The sequence below is a fragment of the Nyctibius grandis genome, chromosome 30, assembly GCF_013368605.1.
Source record: "Nyctibius grandis isolate bNycGra1 chromosome 30, bNycGra1.pri, whole genome shotgun sequence".
Taxonomy (NCBI): domain Eukaryota; kingdom Metazoa; phylum Chordata; class Aves; order Nyctibiiformes; family Nyctibiidae; genus Nyctibius; species Nyctibius grandis.
In genome coordinates, this window is record NC_090687.1 from 2,801,332 (window position 1) to 2,824,651 (window position 23,320).

Here is a 23,320-nt window from a genome sequence, read left to right on the forward strand (position 1 = left end):
TTTTGTTTCGCTGATGTAGCTCAATCACTGGACTTGTTCTGTCTCAAGTGGTTTAGCAGATATTTTAAAAAAGCAAGTGTTCTAAATTATCTTGTAATATGCTGCAAGAAATCAAAGGATATGGATTTTTTTTTTAAGCTGGGTACTGTATTTTTAATGTGTTTAGAAATTCTGAGCATGCGTTTAATGCCCAATGCCCTTACTGAATGACGGTGATTCTTCCTGAAATTATACTTGATTTTAGCTCCCAGGAGAACACGACAAATTTTGGTTTATAACAAGTTAATTTGACATGGACACTCTAACTGGTGCTATGTGACTTACAGAATGGAAACGTGCATCTTTTTCTGGCAGGCTTACAAGAGGAGATGGATATGGTGGCATGCACCATCCCAAAACTCACACTTTAGAGAAAAAAACAAACAAACCAAACCTGCTCTTGAGGAAAACGCTGCGTTGTTGCTTGTTTTGCCCTTTCAAGAGACTCAGTGCACTGAGTATTGTGCCGAGCTCTGTCATCCAGCATGGCCAAAGCCCACGAGAAGGGCAGATTAACACAATAAATTAATGCAAAACCTAAACTTTACTCATTGGAATTGGCCCCTGTGGCTGCTTCTCTGATCGCTGCTGCCTGGATTGAACCAATTTGTATCGAAAGCTTTAAAAAGTTCATCTGGAGCTGACAAAGAGCCACCGGCGCTACAAGATCTAATGCAGATCAGTGGATCTGCCCGACTGAGCAGAGAGAAAGTGAAACACAGACTTTGAGAAACGCTGACTGTAGCATACTGGGGATAAATGCATATCTGTGTATAGAATATGTAATGTGTGTATTTATAGCTATATACATAGATTTACATATTTACTAGAAACTGCATGACGAGCACCGTTATTTTAAAAACATTTTAGTATTGGCAATAGTGTCCACAAGTTCCATAATCGTTGTTTTCTGCAGAGACAGCTCAAACCCAAAGTGTGATAGTAAATATCCTGTCTTTCGCAACGTGGCTCCGACGTTGCTATTTCAGGGACCTGCCTGCATCTATACAGTTGTAATTCATGGGAGAGTGCTGCTAGCACGCACTAAATTAAGCCAAAAATTTCATACTAGATTCTAAAGCGCTGGGGCCCTAGTCCAACTCTGATCCAGACCAGTTCCCTGGTGGGGAGAAAAAAATGAATGATTAAAAAATTGCTAGTAGAACTCCAGTAGGTCTGCATGGGGAATCAGATAGTCTGCCTCTGGTGAGCTACTTGATTTTGGGAGAGCTGCTTCTCCTCTCTACACCTGTAGCTGCGTCTTCTAGCTGATGTTGGGTACAAATAGCAAATAGAACCTGTTGCAGCAACCACGTCCTTGTTGCCTTTAGGAATGGTTAGAGGCCTCAAAATGTCCTGTGAAATAGGTACCCGTTTGGTAGCCAGAATGTACTGTTATGTGTCGGTGCTTTTGGATCTTTTCTTGGGTGCCTCAGCACTTTTGAAATAGAAAATTGTGTTTGGCTACATGAAATGGAGGAGAAGAGCTGGAGGCTGCAGCATTGCCTGTCAACCACGATGTGGAGGCTGGTCTGGCTAAAGATACGTGTGTTTGCTGTGTTCAGCGTCACTTCCAACAACGATGGGTTGTTTCCCTGACTGCAGGTGCGTGATGGGGTTTGCAGGCTGTCCGGAGCCTTGTGGAGATGCCTCTCTGAGTCCTCCTGGTTATCCTTTTAAATATTTTGTGCTTTTGAATTTAGTGTATTGTGCAACGGCGTGCTACTGTGCCTTGGCTTAGTCCTTCGTGTGGAACCAACGCGGTGTCTCAGTACATCATAATCAGCGTATTTTTCAGTATGTTTGTGCAACATGCGCTTGCAAGTTCTTGCAGGATTTTCCTCAAAGTGCTTCTAATTCCCATAAGTGCAGCAACTTGAGAAAGAACTTGAATAAACTAGCAGAAGTGTTGAAAGACAAACCAAAGGATTTCTTCATATCAGTTTTGGGTTCTCTCATACTGATGTGGGCACATTGCATCTCCTGGGGAGACTGGCTGCAGAAAATACACCCGTCAGTCCTGCCAAAATAACTCAGGGCACCAATTCAAGGGTGTCCAGCTAAAATTGTTTGAATTTAGCATGGGTTAAAAATGAAATTGCTTTGCTGGAAGTGAAAAGGCATGGTGCCTCAGGAGCTTGTTCCATTTTAATAGTTGTAGTTAGGTGTTTTTCTACATCATCCAGACAGGCGATGTTATGACAGTGTCAGTTTCATTGGGTGATGTCAAATTACGGCTCGAGATATAATTATGGAAAAAGAAATTTTATGTGTAAAGGAGCCATCATCTTGCTCACAATTAGAAGTGGTGCTTTGAATTTGTTAGTAAAGTGCTTATCTTGATGTTTTTGAAGCAAGCTAATGGGAATGGCAGCCACAGCGTGTTCTGTGTGCCACTACACCTCTGCCCTGGTTTAGCGTTAAGAAGTGTTACCCAGGAGTGATTTGGATTCTTGCCAAAAATCCCAATTTTGACACACAACATGCAATCAAAATGCAAATCCAGTGAATGACCCCACACACACACCCACCAAATCTCTGGTGATTTTATACCTGCTGACCTTTGGCCACAATTAACTATTCATTTGGAGGAAATGATTGTTGATTCAGACTCCAAGTTAATATTCAGTATGAGGTCTCTGAGCCTTAGTGAAAAAATGCCATCTGTTATCCCATTCAACCCCAGGTAGTAAGAAGTACGAAATTAAAAGACAACGCTCTTTTGACAGACGAGCTCTGTAAAAGCTTGAGCAATGTAAGTGCTCGCCTTGAAATTTCAATAATTCCATGAATTTAGTTTAGTGGTGGACTTCATAGTGTTAACAGTTGGACTCAATGATCGTAAAAGTCCTTTTGAACCACAACGTTTCTATGATTCTGTGGATTTCCATGTGAGCAGCACAGCATTCATTGTAACCCCACAGCATTATAATTACCATGGGCTTTGGCTGCAGCTCTGCAGCCTGCAAACGTGTGCCTTAGGTTTTAAATGTGAAGACAAATGACTTTTAATGATAGTTCTGTGCTCATGAACAGGTGCTGTGTATTCATCTCCTTATTTACAATTTATATTTTTCTGCGTATGAGTATTTATATAGATTCAAATTCTTTAATAGAATGAGTGAGCGATGCAGTGCTGTGCGCTATCCTCTGACGGGGGTGTTTTTTCCGGACTAGTTATTCACGTAAGCTGCAATCACAGCCGAGCACCGAATCAAACGCTCCAGCGTTTTACGTTCCCCGGGCTGGGGCCGGGCGCGGTGCGGGGCGGCGGGAGGCGGCCGGGCCCGCCGCCGCGTCCCCTGGAGCACGGCCGCCCCCGGTGGCCGCCGGACAGCCCGCCTCAGGCCGGGCTCGCCTCAGGAGGCTCCGCCCAGCGCCGCTGCCTGCCCGGGGAGAGGCTCCCGGCCGTTCCCGAGGAGCGAGGAGCGCCGCGGGGCGCCGTCAGTCCCCGCTGACAGGGCGAGCCGCGGCCGCCGGGCCCCGCCGGGGGGGCAACGCGAATGGCGACCGGGGAGCGCGTCGCCATAGCAACCAGTGGCGGGAAGCCCGTGCGCCTGCGCGGGAAGGGTGCGGCTGTGGCGCTGCGCGCATGCGCGGGCCCTGCTGGTGGGACGGTGACAGGCGCCCTGCGCATGCGCGCCGTGCTCCGTGCGGGGCGAAAGAGACCTTTGGCGCCCCGCGCATGCGCTCGGCTGGGCACCAGGGCTGCCCGGCGGGGCGTGAGGAGCGGCGGGAGCCCGTGCCGCGGCGGAGAGGTCAGCGGCGGGCCGGGGCGGCGGGCCGAGCGGGCGGGGCAGCCCCGCCACAGCGGCGGCCGTGCGAGCCGCGCTGCTGTGGCGGCGGCGGGTAGCGGGCGGGCGGCGTGACGTCATGACGCCGGCGCCATCAGCGTGGCGCAGCGCCACCTGCTGGCGGGGAGGTGGTGGCGCCGAATCCTGGGGCTGGCGTCACGGCGCCGTCGAAGGTGACGCCAGCCCCGGGGTGTGACGTTAGCGGTGGGACGTCATCGTCCCCCTGAGGAGCGGGAGGAGGGTCCCTCCGGTGGGACAGGGTGCGGCTCAGGCGCGAGCCGCGGGGCCTGGTCACCACGGGCCTCCCAGGGAGGAGGGCGTGGAGCCTGAGGTGAGCCCAGGCCTTGGCCCTCAGGGGCCTGTCACAGCTGGGAGCAGAGACCTTGGACCCCTCCGAGCGCGGCCTGGAAGCGCTGACGCCTCAGGGGACCTCAGGTTGGGTTCGGGTGGGCAGCTCGTTGCTGCGCTGTAGCTGTTCGGTAGGGTGAAGCTCCGTCCTCGACGTTAACGTGGCACCAAAAGTAAAAAGTCAGTGATAAAGGCAAAGTTGTTCCATAGAAGGCCTGATTACGAGGGTGTCAGGGTTTAAGCATGCATTGACTGCTAAGAAGATTCATTAAGAACTTTGTTTAATGCGTCTGGTCTCAAAGCAAACTTCTTGCAAACAATGTTACCAGGGAAAGCAATTCCGTGGGGTCTGTCAGCTGCTTCATGAAGCAATATGGAATTTTACCTTTCTCTTCCAGGCTCGGGAGCACGAGGAAGAGTGTTTGGGCCGGCCCTGAGGCGAAACAGTGGGTGTCGGCTGTTTTACTGACAGCACTTTGTCCCTGATCCTGCAGATACACAGGTGCTTCTTTTGACCGTGCTGTTTTTAAATAAAGCTGAAATTACACATTTGCTGGGCAAAAATGTATATTTTTGTACTAAATAGTTTGTAAAGCCCAAAGGCAGTGACACTGACGGATGCTCAGTCTATTGGCTTCTGTATAAACTCTCAAAAATTACAGGCTGGGTGCAGCCACTTTTAACTCCAAAAAAAGACCCTTGTGTGGTTGGCTTTAATAGCTACTTGAGATCCTATTCTTCACCTCCCTCCTGGTCCCTCCTCTCTCTCCTTTGATTTTGCTGTTTGGATTAAAGCAGTTTTCTGAGTGTAAAGCATTTTATTACTTTATACTCCACAGATGTGTCAGAGGCAGACTGGAAACAGAAACAGAATTTTTATCATAAGCGTTACATTTGGAAGCAAATGGACCTCAAGTTCCTTTGAGCATTTGCTTTTCCCACTGGGTCAATTTTCATTACAGGTTTTTTTCCAAAGAAACTGTCAAATGGTAGAACATAGCAATTTAAACAGGATGTTTGACACATTATTGTATGCTAGTGAAACTCAGGCTATGCTTCAGGGTCCTCAGTTGAATTCAAGGCCCTTGTCCAGAGTTTCTTGAAAGAATTTTCCTGAAAGAAATGGACAGCATTGTCTGAGAGATGAGCTTTTGCTGTTATTGTAGTCCACGGTGGAAGATACAAAAACGGTTGGACTTCATGATCTTAAAGGTCTTTTCCAACCAAAGCTATTCTATGATTTATGCATCCCTGAGATCATTGGTATGACACCAGAGTTTCCCAGAGCACTCACAGCAAGGATATTGATATTTGCATATTGAGAAGGCGAAGGAACTAAGTTAATAAAAGGAGAAGATATTTTAATAGGAAGATATTTAAACATGTATATTCAGAACAGTAAACCAAGCCTGTTTATGGTTGTCACTGGAGTATGGAGAACATCATAAAGCAACATATCACAAAGTAGCATGTTTTGTGTGTTACTGTAGGTCTTATGTGTGATTTTAGCTGAGAAGAGGGTAAGTTATTTGTTGTTAGAAATTAACAGTGTAAAAGATATGTTATTAGATCACCTGTAGAAATCCATGATGCGTTTGGTCACCTTTTCAAAGCAAACATCTTTCTATTTTAGAGAATGTAGGGAACTCAAGATACTGTATGAAATTTCACTTTATAGTTGGCTTTTATGATGATAAGCTTCAACGTAATCACAAATCAGAATATATACTTTTTGGGAAGGAGTAGTATCGGTAGAACTTAGGTTGTTTTAAGTGAACATGCCCTTTAGAATAACAGTGTCTTCCTGGAGAGAAATGGCTTGAGTATTTAACATTAAAGTGTTCCTATTTCTCTTTATATTCACTTTTTCATTAATTATTCAGTTGATTTCCTTGCCACAAACATCCATAATATTGAGTACTCCATTCCTGATCGACAAAATGACAGAGTTGTCTGACATGGCCAAAATTATTGGTATTGGAGTGGAGTCAGACACCTGGGGTAAGGTCACGTTGGAAGGAGGATGGGCTGGGGAAGGCTTTGGACTGGGAACTGAAAAGGCAGGTTGGAACAGCACCATTCCTAAGCTGTGTGCCACTGGTGGAGGATGGGCTGTGGGCAGTGCATCCTCTTTTGAATGAATCCTGCTGTAGGTTTGCTGTAACAATTCCGCCACTACAAAGGAAATACAACCTTTTTACTGGTACAATATACATATTCATATGGCCACAGACTCCTGTAGGGACCTGCCGTTGTTCTGATTATCTGACCACACTCCCAACTCCTTTGCAGTCAGTGCTTCCCAGGGTGGCTTTACCTGTCCTGTAAGTATGCCCTTGTCCCGAACCAAGGACTTTGTGCTAGTTTGCCCAGCGATCTGCATCCTTCTGCCTCTGTCTGTCAGCAACACTGTCTTAACGGTTCCTTACTCTGCATCATCAGACAGCTTGATCAGCCATGGTCTATGTCTCTCCTACCTCATTTCCTAGGTCTGAATAACAGAAAACAAGATAGGCAGAGACTTAATCCCTGTAGGATGGTACTAGAAACATGTGTGCTCAATGACTGCTGTTTGCAGTTGCATTTTGAAACCTATCTAGCTACATTTTAATAATTTTCAATGTGTTGTGTTGATTTTGTATGATTTTAATTAATCATTTTGTCCCTCGGTGCTTCTTTAATGGTTTACAAAAGAATTATGCATCTGGTAACACACAGAGGTCTCATCAAAAAGGTATTACCTTAACACAGGAGAGCTTGGTTTTCATAAAACTATGTTAATTGTATTAATTTTATTATCCATCTTTATTCACCAATTCCCATATAAGCCATTTCTTTAACCACCTGGCGTTGATCTCAGTCTGAAATATGGGTGTTTACTTCCCTAATTGTCCTTTTTGAAAAATCACAGTGTCTTCTGCTTGCAAATGATCTGATTCTGTTGACAGAAATACCTTCACTAGCTGCTGTTCTTTGGATTATTCTGGTTTGGATTACTGTTAAAATAGGCTACTTTCATCAACGTAATGGGATGGGTATTATAAGGATATTTAGTATTCTCAGTATTAACTGTTCTACAGTTTGTTTTATAATGATCTAGTGGCCTTGGTGGGTTTTTCTTTTTGCTTTTGATGTACACCAAAAAGATCTTTGTGAAAGTCCTTAACTTCCCTGACCAGAAAACTAATCTTCTGTAATTTTATCTCCTTCTTGTTTTAATACAATTCATATTTTATATTCAGTGCTATCCAATTCCCTTACCATGCCGTTATTTTACATATTTGTTTTTATTATTACTCTGAGTACTTTTCTCTCTGAAAACCAAATTAGGTTTTAATAAGTATCATTTTCTTTATTCATTTTTGGGGCCTCTAGTGAAATGTTTTTATTCAGTCCTTAATTCTCAAGTGCATTTTTCTGTTTAAATTAATAATTTTTTGTTATTTTCAGTCAAATCAAATAAGCATTTTTGAAACACCACCTGCATATATTTCTGATTTGTGTGCTACTGTGTTTGCATACAAGCCATGAGCATTTGCACCTGAGCAACCGTTAGTTTTTATTTTTACGTTCACTTCCCCTTTATCCTTCCAGAGGAGGTATAAAGTGAAAATTTCCTATTTCAGTGAAGTGCTTTAGAAAGTAAGGTGAGTTTCTACAGCATTTGAAAGGCAGAAGGGCATTTTGTCATGTAAGTAGTGAGCTAAAATTCATGTCTGGAATGTGCTGGGTTTTCTACTGGCTATGAAATGCTCTGCCATATGTACACGGTACTAGCAGGGGGAGGTGTAGTCTTTAAAAGAAATGTGAGCCTGGTACTCTGGGTAATAGAAGTGGGTAGTGTCAGGTAGACATTGATACTGGTCAGTGCTAAGATTGCTCGCTGGAATCTGATTATGATTTTCCTAGCTATCATTTTCTTGCTTATATAGACTTGAGTTAATTTGTCATTTCTTATTTTCCACGTCTGGTTTTGTTATCCTTTTCTGGCATGGGAAAGCTGGTAGAGACCAGGACAAGAGGGTTGGTACCTGACTTTGAATTCCTGTGCTGCACTTGCATTTGTTCTCTCCTCATAGACCAAGCGTTGCTGTCGTCAGTGTTAATATATTTGTACTTCCACAAACACAGAGACCCTGCACTGTGCGGATCTAGTGTGGGGTCTGTGTAGAGTAGTGACTGTGGTAAAGGTGTTGGTCAGTGCAGGAGCCTGGAGAGAATAGGCTCTGGTGAAGAGAGTCTCTAAAAGTATGGAGGATAATATGCTTTTTCAGAAGTTATACTGTTGACATGTAGGTTCTTCTCCATCAGGAACCTGTAGGAAGATTTTTTTTGTTGCAGGATTTAGTCTGGAGGAATCCCGTGGGACCGCCTTCTGGTGTGGTTTCCAGAACAAACACTACAGACATTCTTTCCCTTTGCAGTATTTGGACTGACTTGACTGAAAGTTTTGCTACCAACCTTCAGATCTTCAGGCCGCAGCTTTCAAAAAGGGAGAAGGGGAGGGGGCAATAAACCAGTGCTAACGCAACAGTGTGCATCCCATCATGCTCTGCGCTGTCAACACTCTGTAATCAGCAGCCTAGGTTCATACAGGCCGTGGCAATTAACTCATTTATGAAGACTGAGGTGATATCAGTCACTTTGATCCCATTCTTTGACTTTCCCTTAAGTTCTGGCCAGCCTTACAGGACTGTCAGGACCACTCCTGTGTTGATCTTGCTGGTGGAGGAAGTGGGAGAAGGTGCTTCTGCCAAGGAAGGTGCCACCCTTCCTGCACAACCCACTCTGCCTGGTGCGCAAACACGGCCTCACTCCGTCTTTCCTGTCTAGTGGAGATGGGTGCTGCAGACTCAGCACCGTGTCTTCCTAGACCCAGTTAGGAATGCAGCTACTGGTTAGGCTGTTTCACTGGTGGAGGTGGGGGGAGAGGATCTGTCTGCAGAAGTACACTTTCTAGCCGTAATGATGACATACTCTTGGAGACTGAAATGGCAGGAGAATTGTTCCTGGAACAAACAGACAGTTCAAAGCGGCAGGTGAGCAGGCCCAGATGTTGTGTGTTTGAGAGCTCGGAAGAGATGGTGTCAAGTGGTTGGACTGCTGGTAGAAATAGGCTTTCAGTTGTTAAAAGAGAAGCTGCTCTGAAAGGTGGGAAGGTAGGAGATGTTTTACCTGTTGTTGGGGTTTTTTTTTTAAAGAAGGGTTCTATGATTGAACTAAGTAATTACAAGGCAGTAAGCCTTTTATATGTACCTGTTAAACTGGTTGAAATGATCATCAGGTTATTTGTAGATGTCTGTCATTATATATTTTTAGCCTGATAGCATCTTATCACCGTGGTAGCCTAGTTTCTCCAGTGGACTGTCTCTCAGTAGTCTAATGGAGTGGTTTGAATTTGTCAACAAATCAGAAAAAAAAGAATGGATTAATGTGGCTTGCTCAGAAATCCTTTGAAAAGGGGAAAGAGATAGAGAATTATCATGATTGGTAAATGATCTGAGAGGGGAAACTGGCTGAAAGGTAGCAAAGAGCATCCAAGGGTTCATTCAGAATCCACCTGGGCCTGTGCCTGGTGCTCCCACTGGGCAGTGACGCAGCTTTTGCAGCTCAGTGGAGATCAGAGGTGGCTCCAGCAGGCTCCAAGCTGCAGGCAGCACTGTAGATCATGAACTTCAGTGTGGAGGAGAGTAAAGTGGAGCATGGACGTGTACAAAGACATAAATCACATGGAATACCTTAATGATACCAGATACCGAAAGAGCCCTGGGCATCTCTGTTCAGGTAGAACCTTTGCTCAACAAGCAAGTGCTTTCAAAACAGAGGAAAGATGATGTTAGGATCTGCGAGGCCTGGGCGGGGAAGGAATGTGAACAATATAAAACTTCTTCATCAGCAGTGTACTGTCTGCAGCACAACATTGTCTGCTGGTCAGTGAGTGTCAGAAAAAGAAATGGAGAGCGAAGGAGGTTCAGGGAATACTGATGGAGATGGTTAGGGGCCAAGAAAGAATCTCCCAGGAAAAGAGAAAAGATGGGGACTCTTATTCTAGAGCACAGACACTGGAGGATGTGATACATATAATTTAATGAAATACTGAGTGGTCTAAAGAGAGTGGATTTGGAGCTTCTGTCCTCCTTGTCTCAACAGAAGACAGTCAGTGACGTACAAAGGCAGCAAACAGAATTGATGAAAAAGGGTACCTTCTCCTGGGGTTTTTCAGTTAAACCAGGGAACTCAATTCAGTAGGTGCCTGTGAGCCTAGAAACGGCAGGACCAAAAAGGTGAGTGTGTTACATGGCTGGAGGGTTATGATGGTGACATTGCTGGATTTCTGTAAGAATTAACTGTTGTGGGTCTGGTTTAAAGAAAGTTGCCAGGAAACAAAATTAGTCCCAAATGGAAAAGGCAAGGACGGACTATTTGTAGGATCATAGGATAGCTCAGGCTGGAAGTGACTTCAGGAGGTCTCTCATCCAACATCCCGCTCAAAGCAGGGTCAGCTGTGGGGTCAGACCAGGTTCCTCAGGGCTTTAACCTGACTGAGCTGTTCTGCCTTCGGGAGGGTTCTGGGCTTTTTCCGCAGCAGCACGTGGTGCTGCTCACTGCTGGGGACACACTGCTGAGCTGAGCAGCCCCTGAGCAACGCATCTAACTCACCTACATATGTCAGGTGCACAGGTCCATGGAAGTGGCAGAATTTAGCACCATTAGAGCATGTGCTATTGCTGTCTCCTTCCCCCTGCAACTTGGAACTCGAGGAAAAAGAGCAGTCAGTACAAAATACACTACCTCTAACCTTTTCCTTCCGTTTTCCGGGTTCCATCTTTCATTCTTACTGGTTCTGCTTTGTACCATTTTGCTGATCCACATTTACTTGGAAGGGCGCAGCTGGGCCTTAGATTTGGCATCTAAGTGGATAGGTAAGTGCTGCTGTTTATTTTATTTGACCAGCTTTGTGATTTGTTGAGTCCTAAAATCTTCCAAAATGAATTGACTACTATACTGAAAGAAAGTCTTTTCAAAGCCATTACTTTTCGAGCTCTACAAACTGCTGCCAAAGCTGGCTGTTAGGTACAGTAGCAGCAGCATCAGAAATACTGAGATGTTAAACAGAGAAGGAGCCTGTAAGTACAAGTCTGGAAAGGGAGGAGTAATATAAATCCTTAGTAAGTTTTGCATTATTTGTGTGCCTGACTTGGTCTACCTGGGGCACTGAACATTGGTTGCAAACGCAAAAGTGCTGATCTGTTTCAAAGTTTAATATCAGGAACTGACCATAAATAATACGACAGTACAGACGTGAATGTGAGAGGTATTTAAAGCCATGGAGGATGTGAGATTCTGTTTTTCTCCACATGCTCTCTCCTACTTAGAAGAAAATGGTCAATTTACAGTGATAACTATACCAAGATTCTGTCCAGGAAAATGAAATTTATGAACTGGCTACATAAAACTTCAGTTTCTCTCTAACAGGAAATGACTCCAAGATTCACAGCAAAATCCTCTGCTGGTTTGGGAGCCTGAGTTTAAAATAAATAAATCCATTAACATCTGTAATTGCTTATAGGAAAGGCTGACCCATGAAAGTGTGTGACCAGCATTCCTTAGCCTCGCTTGTCTGCAGCCAGACCATTTGAGAAAACAGTCTCGCATGTGTTTTTCCTGCTTTTTGAATCTTTCTGTGCCCAGAGTTTTACTGGAGAAACTGAACCGCAGCTGCTGCCATTCCAAGTGAAACACTCTGGTTCAGACTTGAAAAAAATAGGTTTTGGGAGCAATATAAAACCTCTGTTAAAATAGCCAGAGTGAACTTAGGACTAGGAAGAAGAGGACAATCCAAATGTCTAAGAATAGAGATCTAGTTTTAATGTTGCCTGGGAGTTGATGGCATTTCCATCTGGACATTGTACCCAGCGTTGTTCCAAGTAATCCCTAGCTAGTACTGCTGTTCTTATTGTAGCTGAAAAGATTAAGAAACTCATTTTAAAATGCCGTTTGTTTAGTCTGTTCACCTTGAGTATTTGACAGCAGTTTGTGGAATGTGGTCAGTGCCATGGTTTGTTGAGCACTCAGAGGAAGAGTTCAGTATTAGTTAGCAGGGAGCTGATCCTGAATGTGAGCAGCCATGGAGGTAAGAGGAGAGAAAGGATGAACACGTTAGAATTGTTCTCAGACTGGTCCCAGAAACCCTTCTGAAATGCCAGAAACTGCCTTTATTTACTTCTCAAAAAGAGGTCGGGCTCTCCTCTGTAAAGCTGCGGTGTCGCAGAGCAGAATTTTACACTCTAGAATAGCTGCTTGATCTGAAGGACTTTTTTTCTCCGTGCTGCATTCGCTGGTTTTGTGTTACATAAATGTGAGTATGAATGCGTATAAAAAAAGGACAGGCTCAAATCCTGAGCTCCAGGACAAAAGCCTCCCCAGTATCGGATATCTGTTTTGAAAGCTTTCCTCTTTCCTAAAGTGGCTTGTGCATGTCTGCAGTACAGTTATAGAGAGAGTGTTTTGGGTCAATATGTGCTTTTTCTAATCTTACTATTTTATACAAATTCTCTCCTCCTTCAAAGTTCTACTCCAGCCCTGTCCCACACTGCATCTGCATATGCCATCCTATATAACCACCTTTTTTTATTTCTTTATTTAAGGGCTTCAGTAGGTGCCTTTCTGAAGCCCTGTAGCATCTCCTGAAGATCCTACGAATGCTCTACATAAACTGAGGTGCTTAACTTATGGTCTAGAGACCTCTGAAGAACCAACTTGTGAAAGCAAGCGGGGTCCTTGGGGAGAGAATGTGCTCTACTAAATGGCTGTGAATTAAGTGTGGAAGAATGAACTGTCACAACAGCGCAGACGTGCCCACTCTGTTGACCTCATTGAAGTCTGGAGAATGGACATCTCTGAGGTGGTGGAAGGGACTTGGTGAAAATTGCAGGTCACGGAGGATGCAAACCTGAACTGATTCTGGTGTCTCCCCCTGCTCTCCAGTCCTCACAGTGTCGTCAGGCCACAGTGTTACTGGAACCTGCAGGCCAATGGATGAACAGGACAATGATTTTAAACAGTTGTGGGCAAATCTTTTGGGTAGAGGGAAGAAAAAAGCTGGGGATGCTGAGGCAGCAAAGAGGGCTCAGAACAGGTCAAAGAGCACTGCAGCAAGAAGCAAATTAACAAGAGGCAAAGCTGCTGCTAAGAGCCAAAACCCTCATCACTTAGCAGCAGCGAAGGAAACAAACTTGCCTCAAGGTTTGGGTCCAAAGGAACAAACATTGGTGTGCAAAGAAGATGGTGATGCTGTGGCCTGTAGTAGTGGTGAGACTGCACAAGAGGATGGAAAGAGAAGCCCTTTCCCTGACAGCCAGCTGAGTACAGTGGCCAGTGAGTGTAGCCAGAGGACTCTGACAGGTGAGTGAACCGAAATCTTTCCAACAGAAAACAGGCTAGGACTGAAAAGACTCTGTAGTTCAGTGGAGGTCTTCAGCAGTCCACCTGGAGGCAATGTATCGCAGCACTGATAGAAGCAGGCTTGCATTTTGTGTTTCCATCTACACTTAGCTACTTAGGCTTATCCAGGGGTTTAACCTAGGAGTGTGTTCTGTGCTACAGGCGGGCAAAAGATGTCCTTCAGTAAGGTGAAGCTGTGGTACAAAGTGGTGTGTTGGGGAGTCATTATTCACTGTTTTTTTTCAATATCAGAACTGAGAGAAGCACCCTCAAATCATCTAGAAGCAAGCTTAGAATATATTGAGGTGCTTTTTCACCCAGTGCATCATTGTATGGTGAAATACATTGCCACTGGATGTTGGCAAGCCCAAAAATATGAACAAGTTAAGAAAGGTGTTGGATTAATTCATAAAGGATTAGTCCTTCAGTGGTTATTAAACATTGTGGCCAGAATGCAGTCACCAGTGCAGGAAGTCCTTAAACTGATAAATAAGGTCAGCCAGGAAAAGGGTTATTTTATACCTGTTCTGTCCAGATCACACTTTCTTAAGTATGTGTTGCTGACTGCACTGAGAGACAAGATAACTGGGCTGGTGAGATCTTTGTTCCTGTCTTGTGTACTGCCAGTATCCACAGGATACCTCAAGGAGAGCAGTGGTGTGCTGAGGTGTTAGTCCGGCATTGCCTCAACCTCCTGCTTGTTACCACCTCTCTTTGGGAACTCCAGGTTCCTTCAGCTCAGAGTGTGAAAGTTTGAGCCACAGATGAAGTTTGGAGATCAGAGCAAAGAACAGCAGGAACCAGAGGACATTCTGTGGTGGGAATGCTGGGGAGAGCGGGGATGTAGGGCTGCCTTGCTTGTTTGTTCTTGCTAGTGACCTTCAGGCAAGGCCTTCCTTAATATTCCTTCCTCTAAAAGGGATATAGAGATACCTAAACTCCACTGTAGCCCAGAAGCCTGATACTGTTACTGTGGTTATCAAATATCAAGTCATGTAATAGCTAAACAAATTGTTCACTGCTTCCTCTGAGAATGGCTGTTGCAAAACTGAGCCTGGCTTAGGCTGCTGTTGGGGAAGGCTTTGCAGCAGCTCTCTGGGCAGCTCAGCTGTGTGTTTAAAACTGACTGGTAAAGCTTTGGTGTTTTCTTCCCCTCTAGTAAATACTCTGAGTGGCTGTTCCCAGACTACATTGTCATTCCATCCTGCTACACAGCCAGGGACCTGCTCTTCACCCACGTCAAAGATACCACCGCTCGCAGGGTCGAAGGTGCGGGTAGCAGAGCTGGTAGTGGAGAGAATGCAGCAGTTCAAGAGAGTGGCACCTGAGCAGCTAAAACACAGCACAGATGATAGTTTGCCAAAGTCTGTAGCCAGCGGGGACTTCCCTGATGAAAACCAGGAGCAGAACCCACCAGAGGATGGTAACGTGTCTCTTGTTAGCTCTTGTACGTGCAGAAAGAGTGCTGTGGGCTGGTGAGAATGGTTGCATGAGAAGCAGTCCGGATTCCTGGGCTTTGTTCCCAGCTGGCCTAGTGGCTCAGTGTGCAGCACTGAATAAATCACTCCAGATTGCTGAGAAAACTTGCTTTCTCTATTCAAGGACTATCTGTACTTTTCTCCCAGCCCTTCTCTCAGGCTGAATTAACCTTATGCTCGATTCTGGAGGGAGAATTGTCTTATTGGAAGCAGGTTGAAATTCCAACAGGATCAGTGAACTTTGTCATCCTTCCCTTGGGACAGTGTTAGGTAGCTGTTAGGTAAATATGACTCTTAGGTAGCCCTCATCTTTGGTAGATCTCCAAGCACTCTACGAAAGTAATATGTTCTGTGCAGATTAATTGAATTCACAGCAATCTTATTGCGGTTTGGTTCTTCGTACGTGAAGGGCCTGTTGGTTCTGTACGGACCTGAAAATCTGCTGTGTTTTGATATGTAATGTATAAGTAATATATAAGATCCCATGTTCTCCCCAGACACTTTAGCCAAAACTTACCCTTCGTTTGGCTCTGATGGGATGTACTGTGAACAAATTGCAACCTCCTGCTCCCAGGGTAGTGCAGTCCTGTAGCATTTAGAGAGTGCAGTTTGTACGTTTCCTTGTGAGAGATTGAATGTGAAAATGCAAGAGAAAGTTTGCAGTTAATTTTTACACGTCTAGTTTCATAAACTAGTAATGACAAGTGTAACGGCTCCACGCCTTTCATAGAGTATTCTTAGTTTTCTATCTTAGATCATCTCTCCCTTCTTTGCCAGACACCCACCATCTTCCATCCATGGAGCATGACGGTGCTCTGGCTTTGGCTCTTCAGCAGGAAACCAAGGAGGAAGCCCTGGCAAGCCTGGAGGATGCAGGCTTGTTTTTCTGTCAGATCTGCCAGAAGGATCTCTCAGCCATGAACACAACACGACGAGAACAGCATGTTAACAGGTGAAACACCAGCATGGTGTGTCCTTTCCGCATCCTCTCCCCCTTAACCTCATAGACTGCTCACTCAGCTTGGCTGTTACGGAACGTGGTAGCAGGGGAATCTGCATAGTGGCATTGGCCTTTATGGCCTGAATTAACAAGTCGTTTTGCTCTCAAAGCTGAGGCGGATTGTCTTGCCCTGCAGGGCTTCTGCATGTGTGCGGTAAGGCCAATGCTGCTTTCATCAGCAGTGTGGCAGAGGAGCTGCAGTTGTAGTCACTATCAAAATTAACAAGGACTCACTACTGCGGATTTTGACATCTACCCATTTCAGCCAACAAAGTAATGTTTGCTCTGTTTTGCTAAAAATTGTTTGTCTAAGGACATCACTGCGTGTCTGAGCTGTTTGCTGAGGGAAAGGTGATGCTATTCAGAAGGATGACTGACTTGCACTATAGAGCTTTGACAAGGAGAGTAGAGAGGCTAAGGGAAGGTGTCCCTGCCTTCTCTTGTGTCAGAACGTGTGCAATTAAGTTGAAATTATTGCCCTTAATTTAACAGTTTCCTTAGTGGTAAATATCGAGTACTGTTAATATATTATGTACAGATAGGTCTTTGTAAATTAAAAGTCTGTGCTTCTCTGTTGAGAAAGTATCAGAAACAGCACATTTGAATGGTTGTAATTTCTTAATTCCAGCACTTTCAGAAGGCAAGAGTGATTTGATTTGTCCGGTCCTACATCACGTTATTGACTGGCTCGCATTCATGAGGGTTGTCTGCAGCTGCAGCTGTAGAGGTGTTATTGCTGTTCCTGTCTTCAGATATTTACTGCTGCTTGAGAGGACAGAGACTGTGAGACAGTGACAGTGTGTCAGAAATGTTTTTTGGAAATTAAGTCTGCTTTCTGAACTATTCAGTGTGTCATTGTAAGATGAGATTGCAAGGCTGTATTAGCCATGGGTTTTGTGATAGCAGTCTTCATCACAAGAGGTAAAGCTGTAGATGGATAGATGCACTGGCAAACTAGTAATCACGAGTCCTGGTCCATCAGATGAAGAGTCTCTTACACAGCCCTGTGTGTGTAGGTTGTGTGTGTCATTACCTAATCAGGGAGTGGTTTTTATAACAGGTACTGCAGATCCAGGACTTCACACCCTGAATCTCTTTGGAGAGGACAGAAAAAGAAGCATTACAATTTTTTACATAGTTTTGGCCTACCAGAAATTATTAGAAGTTCATTATTCTGCAGTCTTGAATGCAGTGTTAATTTTGACTGGTCCCTTTTCTGTGATGTAAAACACTGTCCTTGTCAAGTGAGATATCTGACTTGAAAACACTTCTTGACACTGCATGTGCTCACGCCTACAAAAGCAGTAAGAAGGACAAGAGGCAGTTCTGTTTCAAGTGAGGAGGACTTACCATTTCTCTGGTAGGGTGGTTCTTTTTTTAATGGTAGTTTATAACTTGTCTGGAATGTTAGAATGAATGCAAAGAGGGATTAGGTGGTGGACGTGCAGTGAAGTTACCTGCACTTGCTTCTGAGCAGCATGTTTTTAATATACCTCTGAGGCTGTAATCTCCATGTAACTGTTACATGTCGTTTTCATCACAGTGGGGGCACATAATTCTTGTTTCTTTGGGGCTTGTTTCTCTGGCTGTTAGAGATATTAGAGATGATTGTGCTTCCTTTTCTTCAGTATGGTTTAAATCTTAGCGTGGACAGTTTTAAAATCTTCAGAGGTAAGCTTTGCCATCATCTCACAGGTGTCTGGATGAGATGGAAGAAGCACAGATGTCATCCTCCAGCAAACCACTGGTCCCTGAATGCCCCATCTGTGGGAAGCAGTTCCAAACCCCACAGAGCCGAGTCAGTCACTTGAAACGCTGTGCTGTTGAGATGGATGTTCCTCCTAAGCTGCTTCTTCAGGCGGTGCAGTTGCAGGCATCCACGCTTGGTGATGCACCTCTTCAGTGTCCCAGGTAAGCTGGGGAAAATAAAAGATGCTGGTTACTTCCTTTGGCCTGATAGACACTGGCCCGGTGCTCCTGGGGATGAATGGTAGAAGCAAGACAGACTCGCATGCTGGGTGGGCTCCAAGTCCAAAGAAGGTCAAGTAGAGCCACGACCCAGTACCACATGAAGAGAATGTGGTAGGTAGTTGGAGAAATCATCTTGCTTTCCTTTATAAGTGGTCAGGTGGTGGATGACTTTAAAAGTCAGCAGGCAGGAGCAAAATGGGGAGTAAATAATCTTACACTGGTTTGACAGAATTATTTGTGCTCTATGAGGCAATTGTGCAGGAAAGCTGAACGGTGCGTTTGAGATGATTAAGCAAACCACAGAGTACGAGTCTGCAGCCTCTGCTGAGCATCTGCCGTACTAGTGCCTCAGCTGGTCGGCTTGTGGCTGCACTGGATATATGTGCTTTACACCCCGAGCCAAAGAGGAAACAGACGTGATGTTTTGAAATGTGCTCAGTGCAGAGCTGCATCTGCTGTCTTGGATTTGAGCAGAATCTTCAGAGCACAGCAAGTGGTGCCTGACTGACTTTGCAGAAGGGCTTGTAAGTCCCTTTGTGCTGAGGAAGGGCTGTTGGCTGTTCCCCATGGAAGCAGAAGAGTGGGAAAGCATTTTCTGGTGGTCTTGTTTTTGCCCTGCTTCAACTTGTTTTTTCCCCTTTGGTACAAAAAAGCATTTAAGGTAGAGCTAGCAGATGCTTCCATCAGTGCTGTGGTCTTGTGCTTACCTTTTCAAAACAAGACTTTCTCTAAATTGCTCTAAATTCCATGGGTGATAAGAAATCCTTTGCGCTCTGCTAGGGAAAAAGATACTGAATAGTTTTGCATTATCCGGGATATGGAAATCTCTCTGAGCAAGCAGAGCGGCTCGTCTGGAGCGCTCAGTGTTTCTTGTCTCTGATCCAGTCGCATTAACTTGGGCTTCCTGCTGCATTCTTGTATTTCAGCAATCAACCAAGCGGGTCAAAGCGAAAAGGTTCCTCCAAAGAGGACTCAAAGAAAACGCAGAAGAGGGCCAAAATGGAGACTAAGGATGAAGATTTGCTGGTTGCTATGGCAATGTCACGCTCTCTGTTGGAGCAAGAAAAGCAGGAACAAGCAAAATCAGTTACAAATGTGAAACCGGTGGCTGCTTTGCCAATCAAATGGAAGCCAGGATCAGGTATGTGTTAAAGTGAGTTAGTGTCAAAGGCTGTGTCATTGGAGGAGTAATGTAGCACAGCCTGCTCTTCACTAAACCTTTCCTGTTGGGTATAGGAGGGATGACAGCCCTGTTTCTGTTTTATTTAAGCTGTCGGAGCTTCAACAATATGCAGTATCCACACTCAGTCAGGAAAGGCTGCAGGATGTCCGTGGGTTTTAGTGAAACCCTGTAGGAATCTCATGCTTTTTTCCACCAATTGATTGTTTAGAATATGTAAAATATTCTTAAGGTGTTGGTTGTTGTAAACTGTGGAAGTGAAAAGAAATAGCATGAAAAGATTATTGTTATTTCTCCTGCAGTAGATTTTTTTCCTTATTCATCCTGCTGTGACCTGGATTAATGCAGCTTTTTCAGCCTTATCTCTCTGCTTTTTTTCTGCCGTGGACATATGTGTATACTACATGCTGTTTGTTATTTCAGTGTGCAGAAAGGTTTAGAAAGGAAGACAACTGCCACGGGAGAGCATTGAGTCTGCATAGAGGGGAGAATTCACTCTTCATGACACTGCTCAGGTCTCCTCCTGCCCATAAGTAATGCCAGTTGGATTTGGGGTTGTTCGTTGGTAAGACAAAGAGAGTAAGATGCAGGATTTCCAAATAAAAGCTGCACTGTGTTCATGTGAGCTGTGGTTTGATAGCAGCAGTGACCAGTACACAAGAAAAGGAGTCCTTCATGGATTTGTTGGTGTTTTTCTCTCCCTTTTTTTGTGAAATGCTGCCATACAGGCACTGTTCCATGGGTCTGGGAGACAGACTGTGTGGATATCAGTTGCTCCCGTAATGATCAGCTTTTGTAGAGATGTGGCAGCTCCCAGCAGGCAGCAGAGCAGTGCAAGCAGGAGTCAGTCTCTTCTGGAGTCCATTTCTCCCATAAGGGCGATGTGAGGCTCCGGGCTACCTGCAGAAATCTTCAGCTTGTAGCTGCCTCTTGGTCATCACTGACCACAGCACGTGAAGGAGCTGGCATGCTGAGCTCCTCTGCCCTGTGTGTTCAGCTGTTTATTTATTCAGGTTCCTCTTCCTTTTCTTTTTAAAGAGAAAAAACGGCGTAAAAGAGGCCCAACTGCACCTCCACCATTACTGCTTCAGGACCCCGAGAAGGTCCGCAAAAGGATCCAAGAGCGAGTAGCTATGCTGCTTGCAGAAGAGGTGGAATTCCCTCCCACCCCTCAGCTTCCCACTAGTAGGATCTTGGAGGATGAATCTGGGAAAGCAACGTGGCTCTTGCCATTGCCCAAAACCAGGGAGTGCTTTTTATGGAATTTCAGTGCTCTGACAGGAACTTACGACCCTGAATCATTCTACACGGCTGGATTAACCCCTCCAATTGTACCTTGGAAGCCTGTGCAGGTGGGATGCTCTTTTGTCCTTGCTCTGATGTTTTGTGCCCTAGTTCACTTGTCCTGTAGCCTTTCTGTTTCCTGATTTGGTATTTAAACAAGTGATCCCCTGCCGCTGCATACTCACTGCTCGTGCCCTGTTGTCCCCTGGTCTTACACAGTTAGGTTTTATGATCTTGAACTTTCATTTCTCCCTTTTCAAGAGGAGACCAAGGCTCACATTACCATGTTATTCCTTGAGCTTTCAGAAAACAAAACTGATGGGAACAGAGAGTCCTGAGTAAAGGGACGCCATCCTGCTCATTTTGCCACCAGTTTGTCCATGTTTACAGCAGCCTGACTCTTGTTTTCCTTCTTGGCACTTTTCTCTGATTGGCTCTAGCATGAGCTTTGCCTGTGTGTTGCACTCAGCAAGGATCTGGGTGAAAAGTTTAAACTGAAGACTGATATTTGTCTTGCACAGAGGAGAAGGTGGGAGCGCCTGGAGTTGTAAAGTGAATCATTTGCACTTCAGGCTTTCCCTGTGCATCCCACTGCCTCTTGGTGCATATTGAGCTTTGATGCAGTTTTCAGTTCCACTGTTTCATTCTGGTTTTCGTCTAGATCTCCTGCCTCTTTCAATGCTCTGTATTTTTATAAAAAGTGCCTACAGAAGTAGGCAAAGCTCTTTTAGTCTCATCACACACTTGCACACTGAGAAGAAGGATATCACTTCTCTTCCTTCCCTCATTCTTTTCTTGAAGAATTGTTTGGTGCTGCTTTTCAAAAACTACTGTGCATATATAGGTGCTTTATTTAGTACTTCTTCCCTAGTCAAAGCCCAGAGTTTTTCACTTGCTTATCACAGTCTAGGGCTGTACTGGAGGGGCTCCATTCTAGTAAGATTTTTGACCTTTCGTTCAAGCCAAAAACTGCCAGAGTAGTTTAAAAATAAAAAGTAGAAAAGCATTTAAAATCATGGCAAGAGGGTGTTTTCCCGTCTGATTCTTTCCATTCACAGAAATGGCTAAACCATTTTTACTTAGAAATAAACAAACAAAACTGTTTTTATTGGGAAACAGAGGCCAAACCTGGAAAATATCAGCTCTAAGGTGAAAGTTTGATTTAGTTACATGTAACTGCAAAAGCATTTCAGGACTCCGAACAGAAGCACCTGGAGAGCTTCAGCTGCGACTGTTGCCAGGCGCTCCAGCTATAGTGAAATATTTAGATGTTGGAGTGGGAGCATTTCCGCCATCCTTTCTCCCTGCTTGGCAGTTGCCTGCACAGACATGCTCCTGGAGAAACCACCTTCTCTGCATTTTCTGTTGTAGTTTCCATTCTTCTGTTTGGAGCTGTCTTATCTCTGGAGAGTCCTTCATAAAATTGCAGAGAGCTTTTGCCTCAGAAGCCTTGTACCTAGGGAATGCTCTATAATCCTTTACTAGATGTTTCAAAAGTATGAAGTAGAGACTGTACTCTGAGCTCTGCAAATAATTGAGACCTAATTTATTGGTGTCGTTTTTCCCTTCTCTTTTGATCAGAATCATAAGCCAGAGAACCTTCTGCTGTCAGTGGGATCTGATGAGCCAGAAGTGTCCCAGCAAATCCAGCCTGGCCTCAGTTCTCAGGAGCCCACTTGCATAGAGGTTGGAGGCCAATCTTCTGATGAATCCAAGTCAGGCCATGAAGATGGTCAGGTTTTATCTCGCAGCCAGAAGGATGTTCAGACCCTCCAGGACCTAGTTGAGTTGGCCGGGGAAGGATTTACCCTCACTCAGTGGAACCTTGATGTTGACGACGTTCAGGCAGCAAAGCAGCCAGGTAGGTTCTGGCAGCCCCATGAGCCCTGTCCCTAGTCCTTTCAGCTACACAGAGACAGACTGACACTGTACTAAGTTAGGAGAGCCATGACAGCACCCACAGGATGTTGAGTTGATCCGAGAGGTGATATTGTGGGGGGAGATTTTTCTGCAGTAAGCTTTAGATACAATCAAGCTGATGTTTGTGAACAATTAGTAAATCCCAGCATTTAAGAGAACTCCTGGTCAGCAGACACTAAATTTTATTTTAAAATTCCCTTAAAGATATCAAAGTATTTTCTGCCAGGCATGTTCAACAGCTGGGCCAAAATGCTCATCCCAGCTATTTGGACAGTCTTTCTGTTACGTGCACTGTTTTTTGAGGTCTTGAGACAATCAGGTGAAAGAGAGTGCAAGAGGGATGATTTTATGTTGGTACATGGATTACACAAACCTGAAGTTTATCCGTAGCTATACAGGGTTGAAAAAATACAACACCTGGAATTCCTCTATGGGCAACTCTAATGTCCCCAGTCATAGTTGCGTGTGGTGCACAACTGCACCTTTCAAGGTCAATGATATCCCTTAAAATGGCCTGGCTGTTCAGCAGTGTGTGTTGTGTGTCTCCTGTTCACCTGTGGAAGACAAAGTGGCTGCTAAGTTCACTAGTCTGCATTTTCACTGGGGTATAATATTCCTCACTTCCCCTACTAAACTGCAGCAAACGATTGCTGGTCTTATAAAGCCACTCCTGGGATTTCAGTGGAGATACAGCTTCCTGGGTGAGGGAAATATGCACAAAAATGTGTATTGTATGTGGAAAGGAGACCAGGTGGAGAAAAAACACCGTGCAGACCCTAATGGAGCCGAACCCATTTCTGAAGACATTAATTCTTTCTGCTGCTCCACATCCTGTTCTGTCGCTCTGTAGAGTACCACGGGG

The 23,320-nt window shown here is 44.8% G+C and overlaps 1 protein-coding gene across 3 annotated transcripts in view; it reads left to right on the top strand.

The window, feature by feature from the left end:
* The first annotated feature begins 3,702 nt into the window (after positions 1-3,702).
* The window catches only part of SLX4 (SLX4 structure-specific endonuclease subunit), a 32,799-nt gene continuing 13,181 nt past the window's right edge, over positions 3,703-23,320 (top strand). For 2 of the 3 annotated variants that reach the window (XM_068420382.1, XM_068420384.1), the window contains exons 1-9: positions 3,703-3,797; positions 4,580-4,683; positions 12,830-13,586; positions 14,785-15,048; positions 15,881-16,055; positions 17,799-18,014; positions 19,001-19,215; positions 20,293-20,606; positions 22,120-22,399. In XM_068420382.1, coding sequence (XP_068276483.1) covers positions 13,217-13,586; positions 14,785-15,048; positions 15,881-16,055; positions 17,799-18,014; positions 19,001-19,215; positions 20,293-20,606; positions 22,120-22,399 — 1,834 coding nt within the window. In that variant the 5' untranslated portion in view covers positions 3,703-3,797; positions 4,580-4,683; positions 12,830-13,216. Of the gene's footprint in view, positions 3,798-4,092; positions 4,165-4,579; positions 4,684-12,829; positions 13,587-14,784; positions 15,049-15,880; positions 16,056-17,798; positions 18,015-19,000; positions 19,216-20,292; positions 20,607-22,119; positions 22,400-23,320 lie in introns of those variants that run through there. The other variant, XM_068420383.1, reaches the window with a different exon arrangement.